The 23,770-nt window shown below is 47.9% G+C and overlaps 7 protein-coding genes and 1 non-coding gene across 9 annotated transcripts; 5 read left to right on the top strand and 3 right to left on the bottom strand.

The window, feature by feature from the left end:
• The first annotated feature begins 79 nt into the window (after nucleotides 1-79).
• Nucleotides 80-1,046, top strand: CND05400 (initiation factor 5a (eif-5a), putative). The gene is made up of 5 exons (XM_570147.2): nucleotides 80-180; nucleotides 235-301; nucleotides 393-522; nucleotides 592-829; nucleotides 885-1,046. The coding sequence occupies exons 2-5, from the start codon at nucleotides 237-239 to the stop codon at nucleotides 926-928; spliced, it is 477 nt and encodes a 158-aa protein (XP_570147.1). The 5' UTR covers nucleotides 80-180; nucleotides 235-236; the 3' UTR covers nucleotides 929-1,046.
• A 904-nt stretch (nucleotides 1,047-1,950) lies between these two features.
• Nucleotides 1,951-3,761, bottom strand: CND05390 (protein-Golgi retention-related protein, putative). The gene is made up of 6 exons (XM_570148.2): nucleotides 3,672-3,761; nucleotides 3,271-3,589; nucleotides 3,046-3,202; nucleotides 2,834-2,986; nucleotides 2,437-2,778; nucleotides 1,951-2,370 (listed from the first exon to the last, which is right to left on the bottom strand). Exons 2-6 carry the CDS (start codon nucleotides 3,494-3,496, stop codon nucleotides 2,361-2,363), a joined length of 888 nt encoding a protein of 295 aa, XP_570148.1. The 5' UTR covers nucleotides 3,497-3,589; nucleotides 3,672-3,761; the 3' UTR covers nucleotides 1,951-2,360.
• Nucleotides 3,762-3,868: 107 nt separating this feature from the next.
• Nucleotides 3,869-3,966, top strand: CND05380. The gene has a single exon. It is a non-coding gene; the product is annotated as a tRNA-Arg (tRNA).
• A 50-nt stretch (nucleotides 3,967-4,016) lies between these two features.
• CND05360 (conserved hypothetical protein) lies at nucleotides 4,017-12,671 on the top strand. Its single transcript, XM_024657093.1, has 12 exons — nucleotides 4,017-5,621; nucleotides 5,675-5,816; nucleotides 5,876-5,984; nucleotides 6,037-6,396; nucleotides 6,449-6,646; nucleotides 6,705-6,763; nucleotides 6,814-7,246; nucleotides 7,300-7,464; nucleotides 7,521-8,842; nucleotides 8,906-8,960; nucleotides 9,007-9,125; nucleotides 9,189-12,671. The coding sequence occupies exons 1-12, from the start codon at nucleotides 5,554-5,556 to the stop codon at nucleotides 10,269-10,271; spliced, it is 4,113 nt and encodes a 1,370-aa protein (XP_024512762.1). The 5' UTR covers nucleotides 4,017-5,553; the 3' UTR covers nucleotides 10,272-12,671.
• Nucleotides 4,109-5,310, bottom strand: CND05370 (expressed protein). The gene is made up of 2 exons (XM_570535.2): nucleotides 4,685-5,310; nucleotides 4,109-4,632 (listed from the first exon to the last, which is right to left on the bottom strand). Exons 1-2 carry the CDS (start codon nucleotides 5,226-5,228, stop codon nucleotides 4,274-4,276), a joined length of 903 nt encoding a protein of 300 aa, XP_570535.1. The 5' UTR covers nucleotides 5,229-5,310; the 3' UTR covers nucleotides 4,109-4,273.
• On the bottom strand, nucleotides 10,337-13,144 carry CND05350 (hypothetical protein). The gene is made up of 8 exons (XM_570149.1): nucleotides 12,949-13,144; nucleotides 12,802-12,895; nucleotides 12,486-12,745; nucleotides 11,592-12,430; nucleotides 11,374-11,537; nucleotides 11,166-11,314; nucleotides 10,907-11,101; nucleotides 10,337-10,847 (listed from the first exon to the last, which is right to left on the bottom strand). Exons 1-8 carry the CDS (start codon nucleotides 13,093-13,095, stop codon nucleotides 10,452-10,454), a joined length of 2,244 nt encoding a protein of 747 aa, XP_570149.1. The 5' UTR covers nucleotides 13,096-13,144; the 3' UTR covers nucleotides 10,337-10,451.
• Nucleotides 13,145-13,319: 175 nt separating this feature from the next.
• CND05340 (endoplasmic reticulum protein, putative) lies at nucleotides 13,320-15,926 on the top strand. The gene is made up of 11 exons (XM_570571.1): nucleotides 13,320-13,407; nucleotides 13,489-13,517; nucleotides 13,582-13,716; nucleotides 13,781-13,836; nucleotides 13,912-13,989; nucleotides 14,064-14,127; nucleotides 14,180-14,758; nucleotides 14,813-15,056; nucleotides 15,119-15,444; nucleotides 15,541-15,647; nucleotides 15,726-15,926. The coding sequence occupies exons 1-11, from the start codon at nucleotides 13,386-13,388 to the stop codon at nucleotides 15,772-15,774; spliced, it is 1,689 nt and encodes a 562-aa protein (XP_570571.1). The 5' UTR covers nucleotides 13,320-13,385; the 3' UTR covers nucleotides 15,775-15,926.
• A 631-nt stretch (nucleotides 15,927-16,557) lies between these two features.
• On the top strand, nucleotides 16,558-23,667 carry CND05330 (hypothetical protein). Of its 2 annotated transcripts, XM_024658502.1 has the most exons (7): nucleotides 16,558-16,704; nucleotides 16,990-17,605; nucleotides 17,663-18,283; nucleotides 20,420-20,530; nucleotides 20,585-22,101; nucleotides 22,146-22,221; nucleotides 22,273-23,667. In XM_024658502.1, exons 2-7 carry the CDS (start codon nucleotides 17,395-17,397, stop codon nucleotides 23,217-23,219), a joined length of 3,483 nt encoding a protein of 1,160 aa, XP_024514354.1. In that variant the 5' UTR covers nucleotides 16,558-16,704; nucleotides 16,990-17,394; the 3' UTR covers nucleotides 23,220-23,667. The 2 variants fall into 2 exon arrangements, with proteins under 2 accessions (XP_024514354.1, XP_024512636.1); XM_024657092.1 differs by having other exon boundaries at nucleotides 17,663-20,530.
• The last annotated feature ends 103 nt before the right edge of the window (nucleotides 23,668-23,770 follow it).

Below are 23,770 nucleotides of genomic sequence, written 5' to 3'. Positions count from 1 at the left end.
TGTAATAGCGATCATCTTGACCGCCACATTTCCCAAATACCGAAACGCCGGGCACCCGTTTGTGAAAAAGGTCAAAAATTGGACAACTCTTGAATGGGGCGTCACTCCTCGCGCTTCCTCCAATTTCAGAAACCTCATTTTCCATCTTTTTACTTTTTCAACTCTAGATTAATACATTCAGTAAGTGCCTCATTTCGCTAGGAACCCAAACAGCCGACGCTGACCCGTTTCTAGAAATGGCTGAGGAGGAGCACCACGAGACTTTCGAGGCCACCGGTGCCGGGGCTTCCAAGACCTTCCCGTAAGTCTCAAAAACAATTTTCAGCCAGGAATCCAGCTCCGGTTACACGATGCACATGCTGACCGGATCCGTTTGACCATTTGCCCCACAGTATGCAGTGTTCCGCTCTCAGGAAGAACGGTCACGTTGTCATCAAGGGCAGGCCTTGCAAGATCGTTGACATGTCCACTTCCAAGACTGGTAAGCACGGTCACGCCAAGGTTCACCTTGTCGCCATCGACGTGAGTCTTCTTGAGCGGGCATCGGCTAGCAGCGTAATCGGGCTTGGATGCTGACCGCAAACGAATTAGATCTTCACCGGCAAGAAGCTCGAAGACATTTCTCCCTCCACCCACAACATGGACGTCCCTAACGTCAGGAGGCAGGAATTCCAGCTCCTTGATATCCAGGACGGTTTCCTCAACTTGATGGACTCTGACGGTGGTTCCAAGGACGACGTCAAGGTCCCCGAGACCGAGATTGGTCAGCAGATTATGGCCGACTTCGAGGCTGGCAAGGACCTCATGGTCACCATCATCTCCGCCATGGGTTAGTGTTTTCTTCCATATTCTGTCAAGTATTGTGACTGACGCAAGTGATCTAGACGAGGAGCAGGCCATTTCCTACAAGGAGGCTCCCTCCAACTAAGAGTCCCGCATACCTACCGTCTTCTTACCTCCGTAACCTCTATAAAAATCTCGTCGTTACAGCTACCATGTACGATTGCAACTTATGACATCTGCTGCATGTGCTTTATTTGGGCTCTTGATATTGTCAATTATGGTTGATTTGCAGTGTCCGGAGTTGTTGATGTCTGTCACTGAGCAGTGCTTCCGAGTAAAGTTATCCGAGTACTTCATTATCACATTTATAAAGCCACTTTTGCATAATCCAGTCACGTCTTTTGCTACGACCCACCCAGAACCAATGTTCTCCAACACTTTTGAACCCCATCTTTTCATAGAACCTCTTGCCTCTTCCATTATCCTCCCAGACTCCCAGCCATATACTCTTTCCTCCCAGCTCTCTAGCTTGAGCCTCTGCCGCTTTACTAACTCTTTCGCGAGCCCTGTACCATGTTGAGATGAGTGTACATAAAGTTTCTGCAGTTCTATCGGCTTCGGAAGTGTCAGACATGGTTCAGTGGATTCTCTGACCAGTTGCACCACGCCTAGCACCTTTTCCTCTCCTTTTCCCAACTCATCTTTGGAACATGCCACCAGGAAATAATTTTCAGCACCATTGTCGTCAATCTTCTTTCTAATGTTCTTTTCTGACACCCGATTCCTCAAATAATCCTCCAAATCAGCTTTGGTCACGCTGTAGGCAAAGAAGTGGGCCCAGGTTGTCTCAATAAGGGTGGAGATGGCGAGAGCGTCTTGGGGTAGAGCGGGGCGGATATTGTAAGTGAGAGAAGAAGATGAAGGAAGGGTAGCAATGGAATGAAAGCGATGTTGGTGTGTGCGAGCTCGGGGGAAGGACTGTCGGGAGACGACATCCCGTATTTGCTGCTTAGGATGGAGGGCTCCTCGTTTGATTCCCGCCGGTAACAATAGTAATGAGATTTGGAAATTGATAAGGTCTTCCTTGATCCTACCAGCACATCTTAATGTTCGATTTGACAAGTCAGCGTATGCTCAGACTATACGCAGAACACACAGTTATCCTTCACAGAATATCCGAGTGGACGATTTCTACGATCATTGCAGGAACAGGCGCCGGCCGACATGAAGTTCATCCAGCCAAAAGCGCCAACTCAACCAGCATTCAACTTAAAAAACAAGTATGTGCGACAGACTCTCATCGAAGACCATTAGCTTGCTACCCGAAAAGGCCATCACGATCACCTGCCCATATACACGCAGATTTGCTATAATCATCCCATCTGTGACACATAACTTCTCATCTTCAATCTTGTCCATCTCTTGTACCGGAAAATATGCAAAAGCGAATCTTTTCCTCATTTCCCTACAGCATCATCTCGGGGCTTTTCCTAAAGACTGTATTTTGAATGACAGGTACAGCACTGAAGATACGGTAGCAAGTTACTGGCATCCAGACAGTGCCTGCCACATCATTCTTAGTTCTCCCTGTTGCAGAGAACCAAATCAGTCTTCATCTTGGATTACACACATCACAATCAAGACTGGACCTACGGTATCCTGAAGATCGTGATTTCTTGTTGTTTAAAATACCTTCTGTTTTCTTCATCGATCAAGACTAGATTAAGGTAGTATCTAGTCGAGAACTTCTTGTTCACATCCCTGAAGGTGGGTGTTAATTCAAAGCCGCCTAAAAAGAGCCTGATAGGGATCGTTTCTCCTCGCACCGGTGCACCATCCATGATTTCAAATTTCGTGATGGTTTCGGATTCATTGTATTGATTCGGAGGTGAGCCTGTAGTCTCGCGACGGATGATGGACAGCTCCATATGTTTGATTTTGATACGAACGAGAAGGAAGTATATCTTCCCGACGATAACATCTTTAAGATGATATCTTGTCCAAGGTAAGCAACGAATAGTTGGGCAATTACTGAACATAAGTTACTTACTTGGCCTTGTTGTACTCGAACTCAATATGAAGGCAATCCTCGATCCCGACTTCCATCCGAATACCCGAATTGGCTTCTGGGGGCATCCGGTATGAGTGCACCCAAAATTCCTTCTCCTTACTGATGCGATTCATTGACACTCGTAGATAATATCTGCAAGGATCGCATTCGATCGTAAGCAGATTGTGGAGACGCACACCAGGGAAACCAACCGTAATTTGACGTTTATACCAGCATACGACTCGTACTGTTTCTCCACATTTTTGAAGATGAAGTCGTATTTCTCAGCATGGCGAAGCTCTCCAGCGGCGGCCAGCTCTTGAGAGAGGGATACGAACTCGTAGTGATTTCCTCTATCGTAGAAGAGTTCTGAGAGTGATTTAAGACGGCCAGTGAGCCTGAGCCTCATGGAAGGATGTCAGACATGATAATCTCACCTATACTGCCGATCAATTCGATCCTGATGCCATCATGCTGATACTTCTTGCCATCCTTAACTCGGACGTTTACTTGTCCGCTGACACTTTCACCGTCGTAATAGACTGCACACAGCTCCCGCTGATCCTTCTCACCTTTGACTTCCACTTGCCTGCGACCCTCTTCGCCCTGTAGCTTAATCTCAATGTCGACAGGGACTGAGGAGAATGAGAAGAAAGATGCCATAATGAATAAGCGTGTCGATTGTTTGTAAAGAGGATGAGAATGACTCGTTGACTGTTGTTGAGGCAGGTATCCAAATCACGCTATTACGAGCCGCTGATATTTTGTTTATTATTATATGATTTGGTCAGCGTGGCGTCGAACACAGCAAGCGAACGAAGATATTGAAATGGCTTACCTGCAAGAAGACTGACTTCGGTGTGATACACAACTCTCTATAATAACGTATCTCCTCAACAACTACGTGGATGCCAGCGTGCTATCTGATAATCGTCGCAGATTCCCTAATTACGAAAGAAAGACGACACATGTTTATGGGAAGCGCTATATATCATGCATCATGTCATAAGTGAAATTAGAAAACATATATTGAAAGCCGGCGTGGCCAAATGGTTACGGCGTCCGCTTCCTATTAAACGATTATCGAATCAGCCGGTAGCGGGAGATTGTGGGTTCGATCCCCACCGTTGGTTTATTTTTTGCTTTTCGATCTTTTTTACATCTTCGTTGATGTAGGAGTCGAACAGAGTATCGTAGTTTAGGATTATTCCTCGAATAGAGCTGTTCGCTGGTCTTACATCATTATAATTACCATTACTCCATGCTTTGCAGTTATTTAACAGGGCCAAGAACATGACCGGCGAGTATTACGATTCTCTGTAATAGCATTAAACCACGTTCATCGCGGCTTCTAAATTGTTAATACCGTTTAAGATGTCTCGTATCACTGCCAAATGAGACTCGCAATAACAATGAGTTGAGTACAAATTTATTGATACATTATGGTGACATCTCAGAAGGCCGCGAGATTTCATTCTCCAGTCCAGTCTCTTCAAGTTCGACCCCAAACGATCTTTCCCCGCCGATTGCCCCGTCAGCATCTCTCCAGGTCCTACCAAGGACCCTGATTGGATGTATTTCTCCAGCAGCAATCCCTCCTATGTCACCAATTCCCCATGGACCCGGAACAGGGAAAGGAAAAGCGTCAGAACCGAAACTAAAGCGCGAGTCGAGCCCGTTAGCAGAGGAACCCTCGCCAGGCGTAGAGAAGAAAGGTCTCGATGGAGAATATTGCCATGACGTAGTGGTGAGATAGTGTTTGATGAGGGATTTGAAATCTGAAGAATGCAGATGTGGGTCTTTTGGAGCTTTTATCAGTAAACGAAATTGCCCCAAAACACGGTGACTTACGGTGCCGGTGATCTTTTCCTATGGGTGGATCCCACTTCAAGGCCGTTGCTTCCACCTCGTTCATTTCCAAAACACCTGCAAGTTCGTCCAGCCGCTTGGCGAATGCTTCCGGATCTGCATCAGGGTCATAGAGATCGGACGATCCATCGGACGCATCGTCGTACGATTCTTCCACCTCTCCGTCAGCTTCCTCCACAGGGATACCGGCCATTTCAGCCTCTCTATCCAGCGTAGCCTCATATCCATGCTCAAATGAGGGTCCGTCACCGTTGTCGGCGATACCAGATAAATCTTCATCACCTTGAATGACACTTGCGTTTTGATAGCTGTAGCCCGAGCCATCAGGATCATAGTCGACGCTCACGGGAGACGAAAATCTCGGATCGTGGTGTCTAAAACGTAACGAATTGGTGTGAGCATTGTTGGAAGCGTTGTGAGAGTTAGCTGTGGACGGGGTGCGGAAAAGGGGGCGTGGGTTTGATGGACCTGGAAGGGAGAAGAGAGAGTCGCCTTCGTCAAAGATATCGTCCGCTGTTCTGTCCATTGGAATGGAAGAGAATTAATTGATGGGAGTGCAGTAAGAGTTGAAGAATCGTGTACACGAAACAATGGGCTAAGAGTCGGTTGGTACAGTGAATCGATATCGGTGGTTATTGCATTTGTAGGGGCCCTTCGTACGTAACAGCAGTCCAGTACAGAAATCAAAACAACAGGAGGGCGTTATTTAAGTACGTTAGGGGAGATTTGTACGTTATCTAAACTTTAATAAGCAGAGAGTACGGGGCCCCAGGTAGGTTGGGTGGCGGCTTTGTTATAAGGCAAGAGCCCGGCATTCTATCTCGAACAGCAACCCGCCAGAAACCCCAAGCATGGATATATATCAAGCATCAGACGGTGGCCTATACAGGCTAGATGCCTATCTTGACTCCTACGATGAGTAAGCTCACCTCACCTCGCCATCTCCACCTTGGCTGAACATTAGGACCGCAGCATCGACGCTGTATACCAAGACGTATCTGCTGCGACAGGCATAGCCGATCACAATGTCTTACTCTTTCTGGAAGATGGCAGAGAGCTGAAGAGTGATGTCCTGTTCGACATCAAAAATCAGGCTGGACCCAGCTATAATACTGTTGCGTATCTTATCTAATCGGCAGCGAGAGAACCACCAGCTGACGTGTACTCTCCCAGGGTCCGCCGATTAAGGTGTATATGTATAACAGAGAGACTTTTTGGACAGATGTAGAGACATGGGCGGTGCAGATGCAAGAGGATGTGCAGCTGCCCCCTCCTTTGGACCGTACGTCTCTCACTGTCTATACTTGCCTTCCAGCGTCTGATCCACGCAACAGTGTCCAGCTTCAATGGGATTCAACACCCTTTTCTTGTAGCTCACGACCATCTGTCGCACCTGAAATCTCTATCCGATACCCAGTCTAAAGCACTGCAGATCGCTTATGCCAACTTGTCGCAGCACCTCCAACCGCTCGTGGACGAATTTCAGTCATTCGCCTCTAGAGTGGAGGCAAGCTTCAAAACAGAAGAAGAACTGATAAAGAGTTCAAAATTAGATATGGCCCTGTTACCAAAGCTTGTGATCAATCCAGCGCTTTTGAAGAAAAAGGATGACGAGGGAAAGGTCAGGACGATGGGTGACTATGTGAATGCGAAAAAGATGGAGCAAGTAAGGGAGAGTTGTCGAGTTCTACATGGTGAGATTCTCGTGATTTCGACTGACTGCATGACGCTAAATATCAGCCCCAGTGGAAAATGTCGATCGGTTTAATTCGCTTGCTGCTAGTTTGGATGGTCTTGTCTCGCAATCCGAAGCTGAAACGGCGGCATTTAACGACAGATCGGCCGAAATTGAAAATGAGTTCGCAGAGGGGCTAGCTAGACTAGAGGTGGCACTCGGACAACTATCACAGCTCTCGGGAAGTGGTACAGCCGATGTTCACCAAGGTGATTATAGCTTTTCAAGATAGTTGTAGTAATACATTGGAGGCTGAACAACCTATAGATTTCGTGGAACTCGATCAAGCCATGCGGGATGACCTTGTCGCGCTAACAGCAGTCAAGGTATATAATTGTCACATTTATCGTGGTATTGTGGCTTATTATCATGACAGAACGAGTTCACATTCGACATTCATCTCCATCTTCGCCAAGTTGCCCATTTCCAATCCCAGATTCACGAACTCATTGAACCCCTCCGCAAGTTCGACGCTGATCTTCTGGCCTCCAAGGATCGGTCAGCCTTCCCCCACCTCTACCGTTTACACCAAATCCCCTTTGCGTACGCCGCTGCCGTTTCGGAAGTCGTGCGACGTAGAGATTTTGGGCAGATGTTGACAGAATGGACCAAGAGGCTGAGAGGGACACTGAATACTTTTACGCAGGTGGAGGCGAAACGCAGAGAACAGGTAAACAAGGAGTCACTGTCTCAGCTGCCGTTCAGCGTGCCTGTGTTAAGTGAAACACAGGGGCCAAAAATAGAAGTAACATTAGTTACGGGTGTAGAAGGGTTAGGCAATAAGGCCTTCGGATATGAGGAAGTCGAGAGTGCGTACTAATTTGAGTATTTCCAAAGTTCCAGTAATCGCTGATAAAAGCAGAACTGGCATCGTGGCTAGAGCAAATGAGGAACGATCCTGAGGTCATCGCGAACATGGAAGAAGGGGATGCAGAGAGACTCCAGGCGATGCAAACTAGCATCGAAGGACTCATTATGAAGTTCGATACTACTGCCGATGAGCTTGACAGGATGGTGGAGCAAGGAGGTAAGCGTAGTTGTTTGTCGCTTGAAGACCCTATCACTACTCACCTTCGATTGTAGTGTTTCAACCTAAGAGTCAATCTCGTTCTGCAAGCAGCTCTCGCGCAATGCTGCACCTATCCTCTCAACTGCGTGCTGTAAATAAAGACAAGACTGTATACGAAAAGCGCCTTCAAGAGCTCGAAGAGTCACATCAAAATCATCTTAAGCAGTTAACTGAGCAGCATGAAAAGCGTGAACAGGCCCTCCAAATGCGGCAAGGCGAACTTCAAGAGGAACTCGCCCGTCTGCGCACTGATTTAAGCGACGAGATGTTGGCCAGGCAAGCGCTTTCGGCTGAGCTAGAAGAAAAGACCAGAGAGCAAGAGGATCAAAAGGACCAAATGGATATGTTGGCTGGATTACAAGCCGAACTCACACAAGAAAAGGATCGGGCGACGGATCTTGGAGTGAGGTTACAGGAAGCTCTAATGGATGTCGACGGCCTGAAGATTGCGGAGCAAACATTGATCACTCAATTGCAGGAGCTTCAGGAGGAACGTAAAAAGGCCTTGGAGGGTGAGAAGGAGGCGCAGGCGATGGTGAAGAATCTCGAATCACAATTGGCAGGCATAAAAGCTGAGCTGGAGGCAGTGACGGGTCAATTGACCCAAGCCCAAGAGGATAGAGAGGCGGCGCTCAGGAATCAATCAGCAGAAGCTGACAAGCTCATGCGTGATCGAATCGCGGAAGCTGATGGTGACCGGGCAGTTCTCGAACATCAGCACCTCACTCTCACTAGAGAGCTTGACAATCTCAAACTTGAAACGGAGAAAAAATTATCGGCTGCACAGAATACAGCTATTCGCCAAGTGGATGGGCTGAAGGCTGAGCTATCTCTCACGAAAGCACAAATGAGAGAATTGCAGCGCAAGGAATTGACGTTGACCGATGAGTTGGCAGTCGTTAGAGATACCATGAGAGTGTTAAGCCAAGAGAAGGGGCATGGGGCAGAACATGCACGGGAGGCTGTTAGCTTGGTAACAAGATACTATGAAGCGTGTCAGAGGCTGTTGCATGCGATCAACACCTCTACCACCATATCCGGCTCGGCAGCGCAGCCTCGGTCCCACTCTCCCCAGCCTCTCAACCAACCTCCATCCAAACCGCAAATCAGCCCTCCGTCGAACCAAGCTGCATCCACTTCGCTTTCGACATCAAGCAAAGACGAAATGCGCGAAAGCGTGAGCTTGGTCGCCGCTCAAGGTTTTGACCTTGTAGAATTCACTGAAGCTGTCACAAAGACGATCGGCTTAGTGAAAAAGTGGTCGAAAAGCTGCAGACAGTATAGGGATCAGGCGAGAAATAAGATTTCGTTCACGAATTTTGCAAAAGGAGATTTAGTGAGTATTATTATCAGGGCATGTGCTAAAATTGAAGAAATGGAGTATGCTGACTTAAGTCAGGCATTGTTTTTGCCCACAAGAAATACAGCTTCCAGATCTTGGGCGGCATTTAATAGTGAATGCTTGATGCTCCGTTTGAATTCCATAGCTGACAGTTGTAGTCTCGGCACCTCATAACTTCCTGAGAGTTGACGACATACTGCAGGAGCAACTCAAGAGCCGTGAATGGATTATTGCTCGAATCGTCAAGACCGACGAGGCTGTGGCTAGCGGCGGCGAGGTGAGTTTCCGCCTGGAAATTCGTTATTTTCCGTGGTCTGTTGATTTAACATTCGTCTCTTAGTCCCTAGAGACGAATCCCTTCGGCCTTGCTGATGGCCTTCGTTACTGTGTTCATACTGTGGAGGAATATAACATCGGCACTTCTCGCCCTTATCGCCGCAACGTGTCGTCAAGTTTCACCGACAGTCAGATTATACCTTCTTCTCGCCGCTCGCGATCGAGCGGGGGGGGGAATGCTTTCAAGAATGCGGGTATGACATCGATCAGAGATGGACCAGGGCAAGCTGAGATGCAGGGTGAATATTTTCCGCCGATGAGGGAGATGGGAGAAGATGTTTCGATATCAGAGACAACAGAGCAAAAGGTGGGAAGCGTAGGCGATGGCCAAAATAATAGCCAAGACCCTTCGTCAACAGCGGGCAGCCTTCAGCCTTCCTTAGAGTCATCCCCTGTCAAAGCTGTTCCCTCACTACCCTGGCCTTCTCTACCTTCTTCTAATGTCGGCCAAGAGGGCAGGATGCCTATTTCGTCCGATCATATTTCCAAAACCATAACACCGCCCCCTTCTGCCGTTACGTCCCAGATTCAGTCACTTGGTCGCATATCCAGCCGATCCCTAAAAGACAGCTCATCCACTCTTGGTCACCCGACATCTTCACCGTCGCGCGGAGAGTATCCATCGTCCTTGAATCCTGCGAACTTCACCGCAAGGCCGCCATCTGTGGCGTCGAGCAACTCATCTTATCCCAGGGGCATAGGACTTGGTCCGGGACCAGGCGGGAAGGCGACGCCTGCACCGGCAATGACTGTAACGACATCGCATGATAAAGGAGGTGAGGCCTTACTTGATGGCACACAATCCCCCTCTCGTATGACGAGCCCAGCCTCCGAAGCACCTTCATCTCCTGAAAAAGGAAAGAAGACTCATAATCCAAGAGCTAGTCCGTCGAACTTCAATGCCCTCGGTACGACTCCTGGAGACACGCCAGGCGGAAATCCTGCTATACTTTCGGGTTTGGCGACCCTGGGCAAAAGAAGAGAGTCAAAGTCAAGTATCCAGTCGGACGGGAAAGTCAGTGCGATCGATATTTTGAGGAAAATAGATAAAAGTTCAGGAAGTAATTTGAAAGACGGAGATATGTAGTTGGAGTACTATTGCGACTGGAACGTGAAAACGCAATGAGATACAAACAATCACTATATGACAAATTGCATATGTGTACGTGTTTGCTTGCCAGCATAGTTTTTGAATCCATGTCCCATCTGTTCACAACGATACTAGTCGTTATCTACAGAATCCCCTCTTTCTAGCTCTCTTCCTGGCTTAAACGTCTACGGCATCTAGAACATCTGTCCTTTCTTCCTCATCACTTCCAACATGATCCGGGCCATGGGAAAGCGGCAAGAGGTTCCCTTCATCATCCTCATAATGCACACCTATAACATCTTCTTCCTCTACCCACTCGGGATCGTCATAAATGATCCTTTCGTCATCTGGTAGCATGTCCTCCCTATCCACTTCAATGTAGCCTTCTAATCCGGGTGGCCTGGAGGGCGCGGTTCTAACAAACTCCACCTTATCTTCTTCTACCTTATCGGGCCGAGTAGGGTCTGCAGAAGTCTTGAAGAAATCAGGATTAATGTTATCTTCCTCATACGCTGCTTTCAATTCATCAAGTGTTGAACCGAAGAGAATGGCGAGTAAAAGTTGAAGAATATACTGTCAATTGATACCGTCAATGAGTGTTCTCAGTGTGTGCAAAAGCAGGTAGGGCTCACAAAAGCATCGTTGCCGGCATTACCGACAAAAGTTGGTTTTCTACGTTCATCACTATTGCCGAACACAACCAGCGCAGCGTGTTGAAGACTCTTCTTCGAGCGTCCTGCGATGACTAGAGGATGAGGATTGGACGGAGAAGGCGGCAGGTAGGAAGATTCTACCCCCTCAATAGCACCAAAGAGAGTTGCGGTGTTCTAATACAGGCATGGTTATTAGAAACGAACGATACAAAGGCAGAATATTAACTATGATACGTACAACCATGTAGACTGCGTTGGAGGCATTGGGATCCTCATCAGGTAAAATCTCCTGGGTATCCGGATGGAGATCAGGATCGGCGGTAGTAATGTCTAAGCCTACATCACAAAAATCATGTTCTTCACCTTTGGGAGTATGTGTGACTATGACTGTGTAATATCAGCTATGTGGTACCTTATATTGACCACCGAAAAAACAGAAAGCATACAGATGGGCCCCTTTCCACCCTTTTTCCAGATATCTTGAAGTTTTGCCTTGAGGGTCTGCTTCAACTCATTCTTGGGCACTGGAATCGAATCCCCATAACAATACTTGTCACGATAATCGGGGCGTGTCTCTCCGTTGTGCTTGTCCAGTATGTGGTCTTGCACACTTCGTTGCACGCACGTCAGATCCTGGTCACACATTCCTATAGGATACACTCACATGATATGGCCATAGTCTCTCATTTCTTCAAATTCAGGCTTCGTATGGAGCGCGTCAGGAGGGCCATACCATTTATCCTCCTGCCAGTAAATAGCTGACCATCCAACTTCAAGTACTACTTTGGGATCTTTCTCCCACCTTGTCACGCTCAGAGCCACAAAAACAGTTCGCCCAAGGTGTGAAGGCTTTTCCAATTTGTTTACCTTCTTTTCTTCTTCTTCCAATACGCCGTCCGCGTCCTCCCCTTGCTGGGGTTCATTTTCCTCGGAATCGAAATATTTCCATCCGCCATACATAGCAATGATAAGCGCTCGTTGACAAGCATTGTGGTACCGGGCAGAGACCTTATCGTGATCTTGTCGTTCGTCTTCGTCTACAAAGTTGGCAGAAGAATCATTGGCTTCGCCGTCCATGAACTCGGCAGCTTTGTCTAATGCCTCTTCCATCAAATCTCGCTCTCGTTCAGCCCTTTGCTCCCGCTCAATTGCCTCGCGCTCCATCTCTTCGCGGTGTTTCCTCACTCTCTCCTCTTGTTCTCTCCAATCTGCCTCGTCCTGCCTTCTTTTCTCCTCTTGCTCTTTCTGAGCTCGGAGTTTCACTGTCATTTTTCCCTCGTCCTTTTCATCCTGTATCTGCATGCCCTTCTCCTTCTCTTTCTCCTGGTCGGGATTGGCATTCGGATCAGGAACGGGCAAACTGAGAATGGCGTCAAAGCGTTTGGGGTCAAAAACCGGGAGCGGCATGCCGTTTCGCTCATGCCTTTCAGCAAGTTTGGAATCCTTCTCAAGCTGCTTGTTGATTTTCCCGAGGTGAAAGTGACTTTGGACATAAATTTCTTCCTTTGAACGGTCGTGGCATCAGTACTTTGCAGATTGCAAGTAGAGTAAGGCATACAATTTTGATGAACAACCCAGCAGGCAAAACCATGTCCGGAATCGGTACCCAGTCATCCTTCCCATCTTCGTAACTGGGTTCACCCATTTCTTCAAGCTCAGTCAGCGATTCTTGACTTCCATCGGCTATAAGTTCCGCGCGTCGTTGATAATATTCAACCCAGGAAGGAGTACTTAGACGCATGGCGTTGATATAATATTGAATGTATTCGACTTGTTTGAGACTGAATAGAAGTCGGGGGCGGTTGGTCTTATCGTAACCTACAATTCTTGAATCAGTCAAGAGGCCTGTGCGCCTGTGAGAGATGGGTCCTCACCGAGGTATAACGTAATGCCTTCTTTACATGGATGCAGAGGGTGTCCAGGATCATAGAGGGCGGTGTTGGAAAAAATGGATTTGATGGCACCAGCCTACATTAAAATGAATAAAAAGTATGCGAATTCAATCAAACGAACAAATTTACCTGCCAAGGGTTCAGACTGTTGGGCCACTGATACATGACATCCATTTGCCTCATGTAAGCGTCTTTGACAAGCGACAGACCCTCTTTGGACTCGACTCTCATGGTGGTATCGGGAAAAACCTTGTCTCCCGGATTGTTATCCTCCATCTTGCTTACTTGCCACTGATGCGATAAGGAGTGCGAATTTTATTTTGTTTCGCAAAGGACATGATTGATCGAAATGTATAAGAAGACAAGTCAATCTTGATCGTGTACATAATTTACGTAATACATTCACCGCGACTCTCTTAGATCAGTGACGTAAGAAGGGATCAACAAGAACGGATGATGAACGTGGTTAAGATAAGACGGACGTGACATGCCTTGACATTAACATATTCCTCTTTGTATCGATATATTCAACAAATATATAAGATTGAACACTATAACACTGTGTGATGTACCAGGACGTTGTGCCGAGTAAGCTCCTTTCCAAAGCCGTTAAACAGGGGAAATTAGTGGCAACTGACTGTCAGCTATCTTTGTCGCCGCCGATCCTAGTCGAAACATTACTTCGGACTGTCTTTAATGTGAGCGCATCCTTTCAATCAACATCTGTGGATTGAAGATTAGCGTCAGCTGATACCGCCTCAGTCCATCTTCGAAGTCATTCTGTTATGTGTTGCGGGTTATGTACTTGCCCGCGCTGGGGTGACGGATAAAGCGACCCAGAGAAAGCTGAATGTCATCAACGTCTCCCTGTTCACCCCAGCTTTGCTGTTCTCAAAGGTGAGCCCCCACAAATTTGGGAGACGACTGTCGCAATGTTAGTTGATGGCTTACGCTTGGCTAGGTGGCTTACTCTCTTACACCTGCAAAGCTGAAAGAACTATGGATCATCCCTCTTGGGTATGTGAAGCGCCATTTCTCTACAGGATCCTCTGTCCGCATTGTTCTAACTTATTCACCTGTCAAAACTGCTAGTTTTATCCTCATCACTGGTCTTTCGGCCTTAGTAGCGTGGTTCCTTGCCAAGGTGTTCAGGCTTTCCAAATCGCAGACGTACGTGGGGCACAGAGCTTTATTATGCACGTTCTTGGCAATAGGTGAAGCTGATGCTGATGAGGTTCCCTTAGGGCTTTTGCCATTTGTGCCTCGATGTTTCAAAATAGCAATTCTTTGCCAATCGCCTTGATCCAGGTCCGTATCCACATCCACGATAATACTTCGTCATTAAGTTGACTCTATTTAGGCTTTGGTGACTACAGTCCCCGGCCTCAAATGGGGATTCGACGACTCCAAAGATCAAATGCTGGGTCGAGCCCTCACCTATCTTGTCCTCTACTCCACCCTCGGTATGATGCTACGATGGTCATGGGGCGTTAAGCTTCTCTCTAATGCCGACGATGAAGTGGACCAGACTCAGCATAATCACGGCTTAGTTCATGACACGGGGCTTGTACAGTCACCTGGACACATTGAAGAGAATGGACATGAGAGCAGGTCGCCTTTCTTTTCTTCTGAGGACAACCAAACTTGGCGGGGACGTGGCGCATTAATCGGTGTAACACCGACTATGATTCGTGATGCTTCCTCTTCTCCAACTACTCCCTTCGGAGCTCCTGGGCCGGTACACTCTTTTTCGCCCCGAAGGCAGTCAACTACCGGAACCAGCACGCGAAGTCATTCGATCATGAGTGCTACGAAGAGGTCGAGGACTCTAAGCAGGACTGAGAGTGGTCGAGAGTTTTGGGGACTACCTGAAGCCCCCAGAAATCACAGGATCGAGCTGATCGAGGAAGATAGCAGTGATGAGGAGGACGAGGAATGGGTATGTCCAAGCCTCCATACGCTTAGGGGGGGGGGGCAACTGACAATGTGATAGGGGAATTACGCACAACCTGGTCTTCGCCTTCGCCTCGATCCTCCTTCCACAAAGCTTCAAGCTTGTTGGCGTGGACTGCAAAAGAAAGCAACGTCTGTCGGCAAGAGCTTGAATGCGTTCATGACTGTCCCCATGTATGCTGCGCTGTTGTCAATCTTCATTGCGATGGTACAGCCTTTGCAGCGGGAAATGGCCAAATTTAAACCTCTAGAACAAGCGATCAAGGGTGCTGGACAATGTTCAAGTAAGCACCATCACTACTTTTTTCTTCATTCACCTCTCATGATCTGATTGTCATGTATACAGTTCCCGTCACTTTAGTGGTCCTAGGCGCTTTCTTCTACACCCCTCCTTCTACCCATCCTCCTTCCTCCGGTCCTCACCTTGGCGAAACTCCAACCCGACCATCCAACTTCTTCGAGCGCAAGTTTCGTGCCATCGCTGGCTTGCGTCCCTCCGATCAGAAGGCTTATCCCCGAGAAAATCGAACTGTTTTCGTCGCTGTGATCAGTCGAATGATTCTTGTGCCAATGCTAATGATGCCGCTTTTGGCGTTGATGGCCAAGTATGACTTCTTTGAAACTGCTGCAGACCCAGTTTTTGTGCTCTGTACAGTGCTATTGGTTTCTTCCGTGAGTTTTGATTTTCAGATCTCATACTTTGTTTCCGGGTTACGTTCAGATGATTGCGAGCGTATGATTTTGCTGACAATTAGATTGACGGTGCAGCCTCCGGCTCTGACGTTGGCACAAATCACTCAAGCAGCATCTGGTGATGCGTTCGAAAGGTTGATATCCAAGACAATCAGTTGGTCGTATGCTGTTCTCACACCGCCGTAAGTTCTTGATGCCCTTCATACATGTTCCACAGAAATGGCCATTTGGACCTTTTATTGATACCGGACCGGTCGCAGCTTGACTCTCATCTATGTTGTTATCGGCTTGGTTTTCGGGAGATTGTAAGCAGAGTTTAGATAAAATTGAAAATAAGCATAATCAAAGGAGCTGTATGAAGCGCAAGCTGCAAATTATAGGCATGGAATGAAACTTGATAAAGACCGTTCCGAGCATTTCCATCAGTGCTCGTGTAGTACTGCATGTACTAGCAGTCAGCATGTATTACCACTTTCGCCTACTTCTTGTGCCAGTGCCTGTGCTTGTATCGGTCGCGTCTTTTATTATTGGCGCAGGTGCGAACTGAGACGCAGATTACGATTTGGATCTTGTCTTTTGCGAAACTTGGAGAGCACGTGGGAGTTCATTCTAATAACTAAAAACTTTTTCAAGCTAGGAATTTTTATTAAGTGAGCGAAGTAACACGGCAGACGCGACTACTTTCCTTGCTATATAATTGGGCAGTAGGGTTGGTTAATTCTTTTTGGTTACTAAGATATTTCAGGGTCTGCTCATATAGACCGCCGCCGGTTGGCAGTCAGCAGAGAGTCGACGGTGCTGCATCGGTGATACGAAGGACCTGCTCGCTACAATATGGATAATGGAGCAAAATGCATGTAGATACGGTGTCTTGTCCACATCACGCCTTTGCCTATTATTAAGTCTTCGTTCGTCCGGTTGTCACAAAAAACGACTCTCATCATCATCTTTCGTTGTTGTGAACCCTAATAAACACGTCACGCCTCACCTAACAGCCAGGCAGCAGTCAGCGGCGGACCACAAAAAAAATATCAGCACGCGTATAACGAAAGGGTCTGCAGGCGAGCGGTGATATTTTGCTGCGTGCGCGCGGGCTTCTCGTAGCAACTTGGCGCGGCCCTCATCACTTTCCATTCAAACCTGTTATCGCCAGCCATACTTCCGGGACTCTTACATTTTTACTCAAGATCCACGAGGAGGAGTATCTGCTGGTGTACGCGACTGCTTGTGCCACGTGAGGTGAGTAGTTGTTGTTTCCGCATATATGTGGAATGGAGGATTGTGGCTGGAGTGTTTGGATGTGGCCCCCGTTCCTGGAAGGCAGGCGTTCCATGGCCGGGTTCTGCTTGGGCCTGGACGGGTGATGTGTGCAGTGTCCGTCCGTTACTCGCTCCAGCAGCGGCGACATTATTCTCTCTTCCATCTTCTGTCTTTCTTCCTACCTCTTCTCTTCTATCGCCCATACATACACAGCTAACCATTCCTCCGCCCGCCTCTTTTACAACCGCCAACCGCTTCTAACAGCGACAACACTCTTTACACCAACCACCTCCATACATCCTTTCTCTTTTTCGCCCTCTTCTTTTCATAAACATCTCCTGTACACGGATCCCTCCAACACAGGATTCCACGCGTTACAGTCCCAAAATCAACATCGAAACATACTTCACAGCAGTAGAGCAAGTCCGTACCCGCTGGCCGGTTTTTCCCTTGCTCTGCATTCCACCACGCCTCAACCAAATTCAACCGAAACCTGTTGACGTTCTGTCATCGACACACGTCATTTTTTCCTCCACACACGTTGTCCCGATATCCCCCACTACACATGCTCATCTTGTCAAGGCTCTAGCTCCATCTTTATCGCGCACCAATAGGCAGAATACGGACACGGTGATATTACCGGCAACGAGAGCCAGGGGCTCAATTTCAATGCGTCACCGTCGACAGCGATATACACCGCCTTCATTGGCGCTCGTCCCGATACTTGTAATACTTATCCTTGCAGTGGTTGCAGAGGTTGGCGAGGCTTTGGAACATGGAAGAGGAGGAACAGGGGTAGAGAGGAGGGTGCATAACCAGACTAGGAGAAGGGCAATGGAGGGGAAGAAGAGACAGTTTAATCTTATCAGCGAGCTTGAATGTGAGTCACGAGTGTAGTCGGAAGGTAATTCATGTACAATCCTGACAAACTCAGCAGCTTTGGGCTCTAGTGTCCCGAGTAATCTGTTCGACCTCTTAGCACCAACTACTTCCACAGAGTCGTCGACGAGTCAGCTTGTTTCATCCGCGGATAGCACATCGTCTGTTCAATCTTCGACACAGCCTGTGGCAACGTCTGTTCTCGAATCCTCTACGAATCTCATCCAATCTATCGCATCTTCAGTTCCTTCCTTCGAAACATCGTCAATTACTGGAGCGCTAGCCGCCTCTGCGATCGAGTCTCATTCAGCTACCTTGACATCTTCTTCCCGCGAATCTTCCTCTGCTTCGCAATCCAAAGTTGACGTTGAAAGCACATCTTCAATCGTATATGCCGTCACGTCAGATCAAGGAACGTCCACATCATACAGCTCAGAAGCGGCTTCCTCTTATTCCCCAATAGCAAGCTCCAGTTCGACTGCCGCTTCATCTATATCATCTCTTGAATACAGTTCTGAGACTTTTACTCCCGCTCCTAGTGTCGCTTCTATCCTTACATCTTCGGCCATTGAGCTAAGTACCAAATCACCAACGCCAGTCCTTATAAGCCAGCAATCTTCAACTTCGCCTTCTCAAACAGTTCTTGCTACTCCTGAGGCTATTGTCGAGTCCATAACCAGTAAGTCTCAATTCAGATCAAGATCTTTTCAAGTTTCAAAGTTTTTGCCCGTTTCAAGTTCAATTTTATCTTTTTCTCAAATTTTCTTTCGCTTTTCAATTCTATTTGATGGTTGGAGATGGCCGTGCGTATTTGCGCATGCTGTGACCGTGAATGGAACTATGGCAGCGCAATGGGACCCAGTCCCGACTGTAGTTTGGTCAACAAAATCAAAAGGTAAAAGATGGTACAGAGAAATGAAAAGGCAAGAATCCGGTCAAACAGGAGAGGGAGATGTGAACAGCGGAGCGGTAACGGAAACGGACATTCAGACAGAGGCGGAGGACCTTGGGAACACCGCCGCCAACACTGTCGGGCAAGTAGGGGTGACAGCGGATCAGGACTGGGGCATAACGAGTGCTGCAGCTGCAGAGGTGACAAGCGCACTTGTAGAGGTCACCAGTGTCTCTGTAGGGCAACAAATTACTAGTATTGCTCCAGAGTCGACCACTGCAGTGATAATAGTCACAAGCGCTCAGACGGATAGTCAACCCATCACCATTGCCCAGACAGGTGTACAAGCGTCATCGCTAGACGAAGACGTTTGGTCATTTTCATCGGACGCCGTCGTTACTCTAGCTGCACCATCCGCCGTCACCGCGGACAGTTCGGCTTTCTCAGCCACCTCTGCTGCGGCACAGGAAGTCGGCATTTCTATTGTAGTAACCGCTGTCAGCTCTCAACCAGGTGAAACAATACTTTCGGACTACGGCGTAGCGACCTCGACCACAATTGATGATATTGGCGTAATGTCTCTTTCTCTTGAGGTCGTTAGTTCCTCAAGTTCTGAGCCACTAGTCAGTACACAATCAGGAGGGGGAATTTCTGTAGTGATGGAGACGGCGTCGATTACGACTTCGGCGGTGGAAACAGAAGGGTGGATATTGTCAGAAGCGGCAGGCTGGCCATCGTCGGAGTCGCTTACAGTGGCAGGGGGGGTGACCTCAGACCTGACGGAGAATTCTTTGCCAAGCGTTGCCACCTCATCAGCCGCGAGCTATACGTCTTTTCAAAGCTTGTCGGAGGACCTTTCTTCCGTATCCCTCGGAGAAACGAGTGTTGTCCCTACGTCCGCCTCTGTAAACATTTTCTCCAATACCATCTCAAACACGCTGTCCGACATAATTTCCTCCACCAGCGATGCGAGGAACGATACCGCGTTGCCTCTCATGTCATCGTCTATGAGCGCCGCCAATCCAGAAGGCACGTTCACTACGCCTCTGTCGACTACGATACTGCCAACTGGCTCTTCTTCGGTTGATGGCCCGAGCGAGAGCAGCGACTATTCGTCTGCTATGGGCTCGTCAATCGACTTTAGTGTCTCTTCGACATCCAATACATTATTCTTGAGCCAGTCGAGATTTTCAACCTACTCAGGGCTTCCCACTGCTTCCCCTATCGTCTCAATGGTTATGGGGAGTGATGGGGTGTCGGGATCCATGGTGGTTATCTCACCCAGTAGTGGCTTATCGCCAACAACTGTGTTGTCTTCCGCTGGCGATCTACCAAGTTCAGCTACTTTACCACTTACTGTTTCAGCGATGACAACGAAAGATGGTGTATCTTTGTCGGCGACAGTAACGGTTATTGAAAGCTCATCGGCATCCTTTTTGGAGGCTTTCACTGTGAGCGACGGGTTGTCGGAGTCGTCAGGTTTGTCCGCGGAAAGTTACAGCTTGTTTCGGTCATCTGCGACGGATACTACGAGTAATGAAGGATTCATCTCCTCAGGAAATGGTTTTGCGACAAAGAGCAACGGAATCACAGGTTCAAGCTGGGTTGAAGGGGCAAATTTAACGACAACGTTTGGGGGAATCCCAGCCTCGGTGTCTTTACCTATGACAACAGAAACGGGAGACCTTTCTGCAATGTCTGAAATAATCTCAACTTTTTCTTCTGCATTCGAGGGGTCGACTACAGATGCCACGGAAGGAGACATTCTTTCATCCTTGACGCAATATCGTCAATTTGTTGCTTCTTCAACTTCTTCCCCAACTTCAGTTACTTCGTTTTTGCCTTCTTCACTTTCTAGTGTTTTTTTATCAAGCTCAAACACATCCGTGGTACAAAAAACTGACATGCAAGATTCTTTCCTAGGTTCCCAATCCGAAGTTTCAACTGCAGCAACTCAGACAGCGGCTGTCTATGTCAGTCAGAGTGGAAGTCCCAGCCTCAGTGGGAGTGACGTGCCTCTTACAACTTCTGAAGGTAAGGGAGACGAATCCATTTGACGTCATGTACTGCATGCTTATGCGTCTCTAGCTGTTGCTTCTAGCGAAGTTACTCCATCCAATTCTGCTCCAAGCGACGGCGCCACCACATCCCTTGCTGCCTCCGCATTCGGCACTGTCGAACCATCTTCCGTCACTTCCAGTCTTGGTGAAGCTGTTCCCTCTCTTCTAGACATCTCTACCAGCATTTCAGAGGCGGCCATTACTACTGCTGCATCTTCTTCTGCTCCTTTCAATCCCTTATCGACTCCTATCTTCGAAACCGCTTCAGAGGCGCCTGACGTTGTTCCTTCATCTACCAGTGTTTCAGAGGTGCCTGACGTTATTCCTTCATCTACCAGTGTTTCAGAGGCGGCCATTACTAGTGCTGCATCCTCTTCTGCTCCTTTCGATCCCTTATCGACTTCTGTCTTCGAACCCGCCTCCGCCACTTCAGAGGCGTCTGACGTTGTTCCTTCATCTTCTGAAGTCTTTCCGGTTTCCGATGGCGCTTCAAGTTCCAACGTGTTTTCGACATCGAGCCCTTTCGAACCTTCTGTAACGGAATCTAGTTCGTATGTCGAGCCAAGCGACACTTCTTTCATGCCTGGGGCGCTTGTAGGTACCACCAGCTCACTTGAGCCTTCGTCTTCCATTTCGGTTGTGGTAGACGACACCACCTCACAAATCGTTAGCGAATCTTTTGCTCGCATGCCTATCCCAACAGAATCTTCTGGGTCTTCGCTACAAACAATCACTCAAACCACTGTTCCTACTACTGTTAGTGCGGTCGCTTATGCGGGCCCAAGCTCTTCAGTTATCGAGTCTAGCAATATTTTGTCCGATGATCCTGAACCTTCTTTATCCTCTTCGCAATCTGCTGTTTACACTGGGATAGTTTCTCAAACAGTGTCAAGTTCATTTAGCGGCGAAAAATCGATGAAACCAAGCAGTTCGGCTCAGATGTCGGTTTTAGACAGTGCCTCTGGGTCTGTTAATCAAGCAGCAACTTCTGCTTCGGATTACCCCCTCACTGCTGCGGCGCCTGTATCAGCTTCTTCAATTACAATGTCATCATCAAAGGCCGAGTCTTCCGAATCTGAGGCTAATATTTCTGGTATGGTCAACGTCACTGCTATTACGTCCGCACCTGCAGTTACTGGATCACAAGTCATGACATTTGATCCTGTTACGTCCTCATCTTCGCCATCTTCTTTCGACGAATGGTCTGAATCATCAACCAATGCTTATACTGCAACTTCTAGCATTAATGAAGGCTACACTCCTACTCAGACTTGGCTTATCGTCGCTTCTACTGCTTCATCTTCCTACCAGGCCACTAGCGCGTATACATCTCAGGTCGCTTCTCAGTCGGGTTCTGGATCCAGCAGCACTACCGCTTCGCCATCGATTGCAAGCATACCGAGTAGTATGCCCACGTTGATTGTTCCTGGAAACTCGGTAGCCAATAACGCAAACGCGGGGACGGGAGGTGACGACGATCCAATTAAGGGTGATACATTGATTGCGATCTTACTGGCGGAGGAGCAATACCCCTGGTGGTTTGTTGTGAGTACAATGCATGTGGAAGTGGATTTCGCTGACTTTAGTAGGTCGCGTCTTCTGATGCAACCAGCCAGCTGTTCAACACTTTCCCTACCCTCATTAGCAATGCCTTGGAGGTTGACTGTAAGTTCCTTATCGTAAGTATAGGATCTAACTGACCTTTTTGCGATATAGCTTCCGAAATATCCACGTATGGTCTTCAGGTGTACCAACCCGCGTCTTGGGACGGCGATGAGACTTCCCTCTTGACCCAGTACATGGCCTACATCCCGAGCGAATATTTTGACACCCTCAATGCGTACATTCAAACCGCTTCATCGCCTCTGTACAACCAGTCCGGCATTGAGGGTCAGCTTGCCGCCCAGATCAACACCGCTTTCCCCCTGGCTGCTGCATCTGACACTGCACCATCATCTTCGTCAACCTCTGATGGCTCATCATCGAGCAAGAAGAAGCGCAACATCATAATCGGCGTTTGTGTTGGAGTAGGCGGCGCCCTTTGGATAGCCTTAGTCTGGTGGGTATACAAACGCACCAAACGATCCAATGACAAGGCTGTCCACAAGCGGCTGTCGGAGCACATGTCAATGTTCCCGGACCATCGTTTCATGTCTCAAGTTTACCAAGGTGGCGTCACTACGAACAATGGATGGGTCAACGACCGTCGTGTGTCGCGCGCGCCATCCATCGCTGCTAGTGAAATTGATGATCGCCCTTCATCCTTTTATGCTTCTCCTTTTGAGAATGATCGTTCTATGCGCGACCAGCGACGTGGATACAATGACGATGCGAATCGTGTATCTCATGGTTCCAATTCTGGCTCATCTACTGAGTCTCCCCTTAGTTACGGCGGCCACTCCGTTTTCGGCGGTAATTGGTCTCAGAATCCCAACTCGTACTCTCAGAATCATGATGGTTATCAATCGCCCACGAGGTCGAGAATGTCTCAAAACCCATTCGAGGACATGGTGACGAGATCATATCTAGGTACGGCAGGAATGAAGGCGGCAATGCCCAAGAGAAGGAGCGCATTGGGTAAGCCTGTAAATAAGGCTCTTATCTCTCAGCCAAAACTACAAGGCAATTCATTAGAGTTTAGGGATTATGGCTCTCACGCATAAGACGTGAGACCCGACGAGCCTTTTATCTTTCTTTCGTCGTTTGCAACTGATGGGCGCTTGAAGTGCTTGACAGTGTGGATGATTTGATTTAATGACCCTTCCCCAGCCTTCTATTACTACCGATAAATGGACATACCCCTTTGATTCTTTTATCCTCCGAAGCTTTTTCTCTTCTGTTTTGCGTCCTTTGGCGTATTCTTACTCGATAGGAAACCGCCTACGATGGCTACACAGCGTTTAATCTTTTTTGACTTCCTTCGTATACCAAGCTGGCTTCAATGGCTCGGCATTTCAGGCTATTTTGTGTTTGTCTAGTTTGTTTAATCTTCTTTCTATCCACGAGCTTATACTTTATTACGATCTCCATTGGGTTGATTGATGCGACTTTTTTTGCTCATGTGGCGATAATAATATTTCAGGTGTCATTTCCATTGTAATGCTCAACGATGATATCAACAATTGCTGAAACTTTGTCAGTTATTGAAAATGGACGCGAATCCATCAAGGCTAGCTGTGTAAAAACTGTTATGCACAAGTGAGATTAGCTAGTA

This window comes from Cryptococcus neoformans (assembly GCF_000091045.1).
Source record: "Cryptococcus neoformans var. neoformans JEC21 chromosome 4 sequence".
NCBI lineage: Eukaryota > Fungi > Basidiomycota > Tremellomycetes > Tremellales > Cryptococcaceae > Cryptococcus > Cryptococcus deneoformans.
Note: the sequence above shows the minus strand (reverse complement) of the source record. Positions and strands in the feature narration are given on the sequence as shown.

What these genes read in the sequence shown, in the direction of transcription:
- CND05340 (XM_570571.1), top strand. Translation starts at nt 13,386, where the DNA reads ATGTACCAGGACGTTGTGCCGA. An exon ending in TGCCAATCGCCTTGATCCAG is followed by an intron (nt 14,128 to 14,179) that starts GTCCGTATCCAC and finishes GACTCTATTTAG; the next exon opens with GCTTTGGTGACTACAGTCCC. An exon ending in TATGCTGTTCTCACACCGCC is followed by an intron (nt 15,648 to 15,725) that starts GTAAGTTCTTGA and finishes GACCGGTCGCAG; the next exon opens with CTTGACTCTCATCTATGTTG.
- CND05390 (XM_570148.2), bottom strand. Translation starts at nt 3,496, where the DNA reads ATGGCATCTTTCTTCTCATTCTCCTCAGTCCCTGTCGACATTGAGATT. An exon ending in CGAATTGATCGGCAGTATAG is followed by an intron (nt 3,203 to 3,270) that starts GTGAGATTATCA and finishes AATCACTCTCAG; the next exon opens with AACTCTTCTACGATAGAGGA. An exon ending in TTCGAGTACAACAAGGCCAA is followed by an intron (nt 2,779 to 2,833) that starts GTAAGTAACTTA and finishes ACCTTGGACAAG; the next exon opens with ATATCATCTTAAAGATGTTA.
- CND05400 (XM_570147.2), top strand. Translation starts at nt 237, where the DNA reads ATGGCTGAGGAGGAGCACCACGAGACTTTCGAGGCCACCGGTGCCGGG. An exon ending in GGGGCTTCCAAGACCTTCCC is followed by an intron (nt 302 to 392) that starts GTAAGTCTCAAA and finishes TTTGCCCCACAG; the next exon opens with TATGCAGTGTTCCGCTCTCA. An exon ending in CACCATCATCTCCGCCATGG is followed by an intron (nt 830 to 884) that starts GTTAGTGTTTTC and finishes CAAGTGATCTAG; the next exon opens with ACGAGGAGCAGGCCATTTCC.
- CND05350 (XM_570149.1), bottom strand. Translation starts at nt 13,095, where the DNA reads ATGGAGGATAACAATCCGGGAGACAAGGTTTTTCCCGATACCACCATG. An exon ending in CCAACGCAGTCTACATGGTT is followed by an intron (nt 11,102 to 11,165) that starts GTACGTATCATA and finishes TGCCTGTATTAG; the next exon opens with AACACCGCAACTCTCTTTGG. An exon ending in ATGCCGGCAACGATGCTTTT is followed by an intron (nt 10,848 to 10,906) that starts GTGAGCCCTACC and finishes ATCAATTGACAG; the next exon opens with TATATTCTTCAACTTTTACT.
- CND05330 (XM_024657092.1), top strand. Translation starts at nt 17,395, where the DNA reads ATGCGTCACCGTCGACAGCGATATACACCGCCTTCATTGGCGCTCGTC. An exon ending in TCTTATCAGCGAGCTTGAAT is followed by an intron (nt 17,606 to 17,662) that starts GTGAGTCACGAG and finishes CAAACTCAGCAG; the next exon opens with CTTTGGGCTCTAGTGTCCCG. An exon ending in AATACCCCTGGTGGTTTGTT is followed by an intron (nt 22,102 to 22,145) that starts GTGAGTACAATG and finishes TGACTTTAGTAG; the next exon opens with GTCGCGTCTTCTGATGCAAC.
- CND05360 (XM_024657093.1), top strand. Translation starts at nt 5,554, where the DNA reads ATGGATATATATCAAGCATCAGACGGTGGCCTATACAGGCTAGATGCC. An exon ending in CAGGATGGTGGAGCAAGGAG is followed by an intron (nt 7,465 to 7,520) that starts GTAAGCGTAGTT and finishes CTTCGATTGTAG; the next exon opens with TGTTTCAACCTAAGAGTCAA. An exon ending in CTGTGGCTAGCGGCGGCGAG is followed by an intron (nt 9,126 to 9,188) that starts GTGAGTTTCCGC and finishes TTCGTCTCTTAG; the next exon opens with TCCCTAGAGACGAATCCCTT.
- CND05370 (XM_570535.2), bottom strand. Translation starts at nt 5,228, where the DNA reads ATGGACAGAACAGCGGACGATATCTTTGACGAAGGCGACTCTCTCTTC. An exon ending in AGGAAAAGATCACCGGCACC is followed by an intron (nt 4,633 to 4,684) that starts GTAAGTCACCGT and finishes AAGCTCCAAAAG; the next exon opens with ACCCACATCTGCATTCTTCA.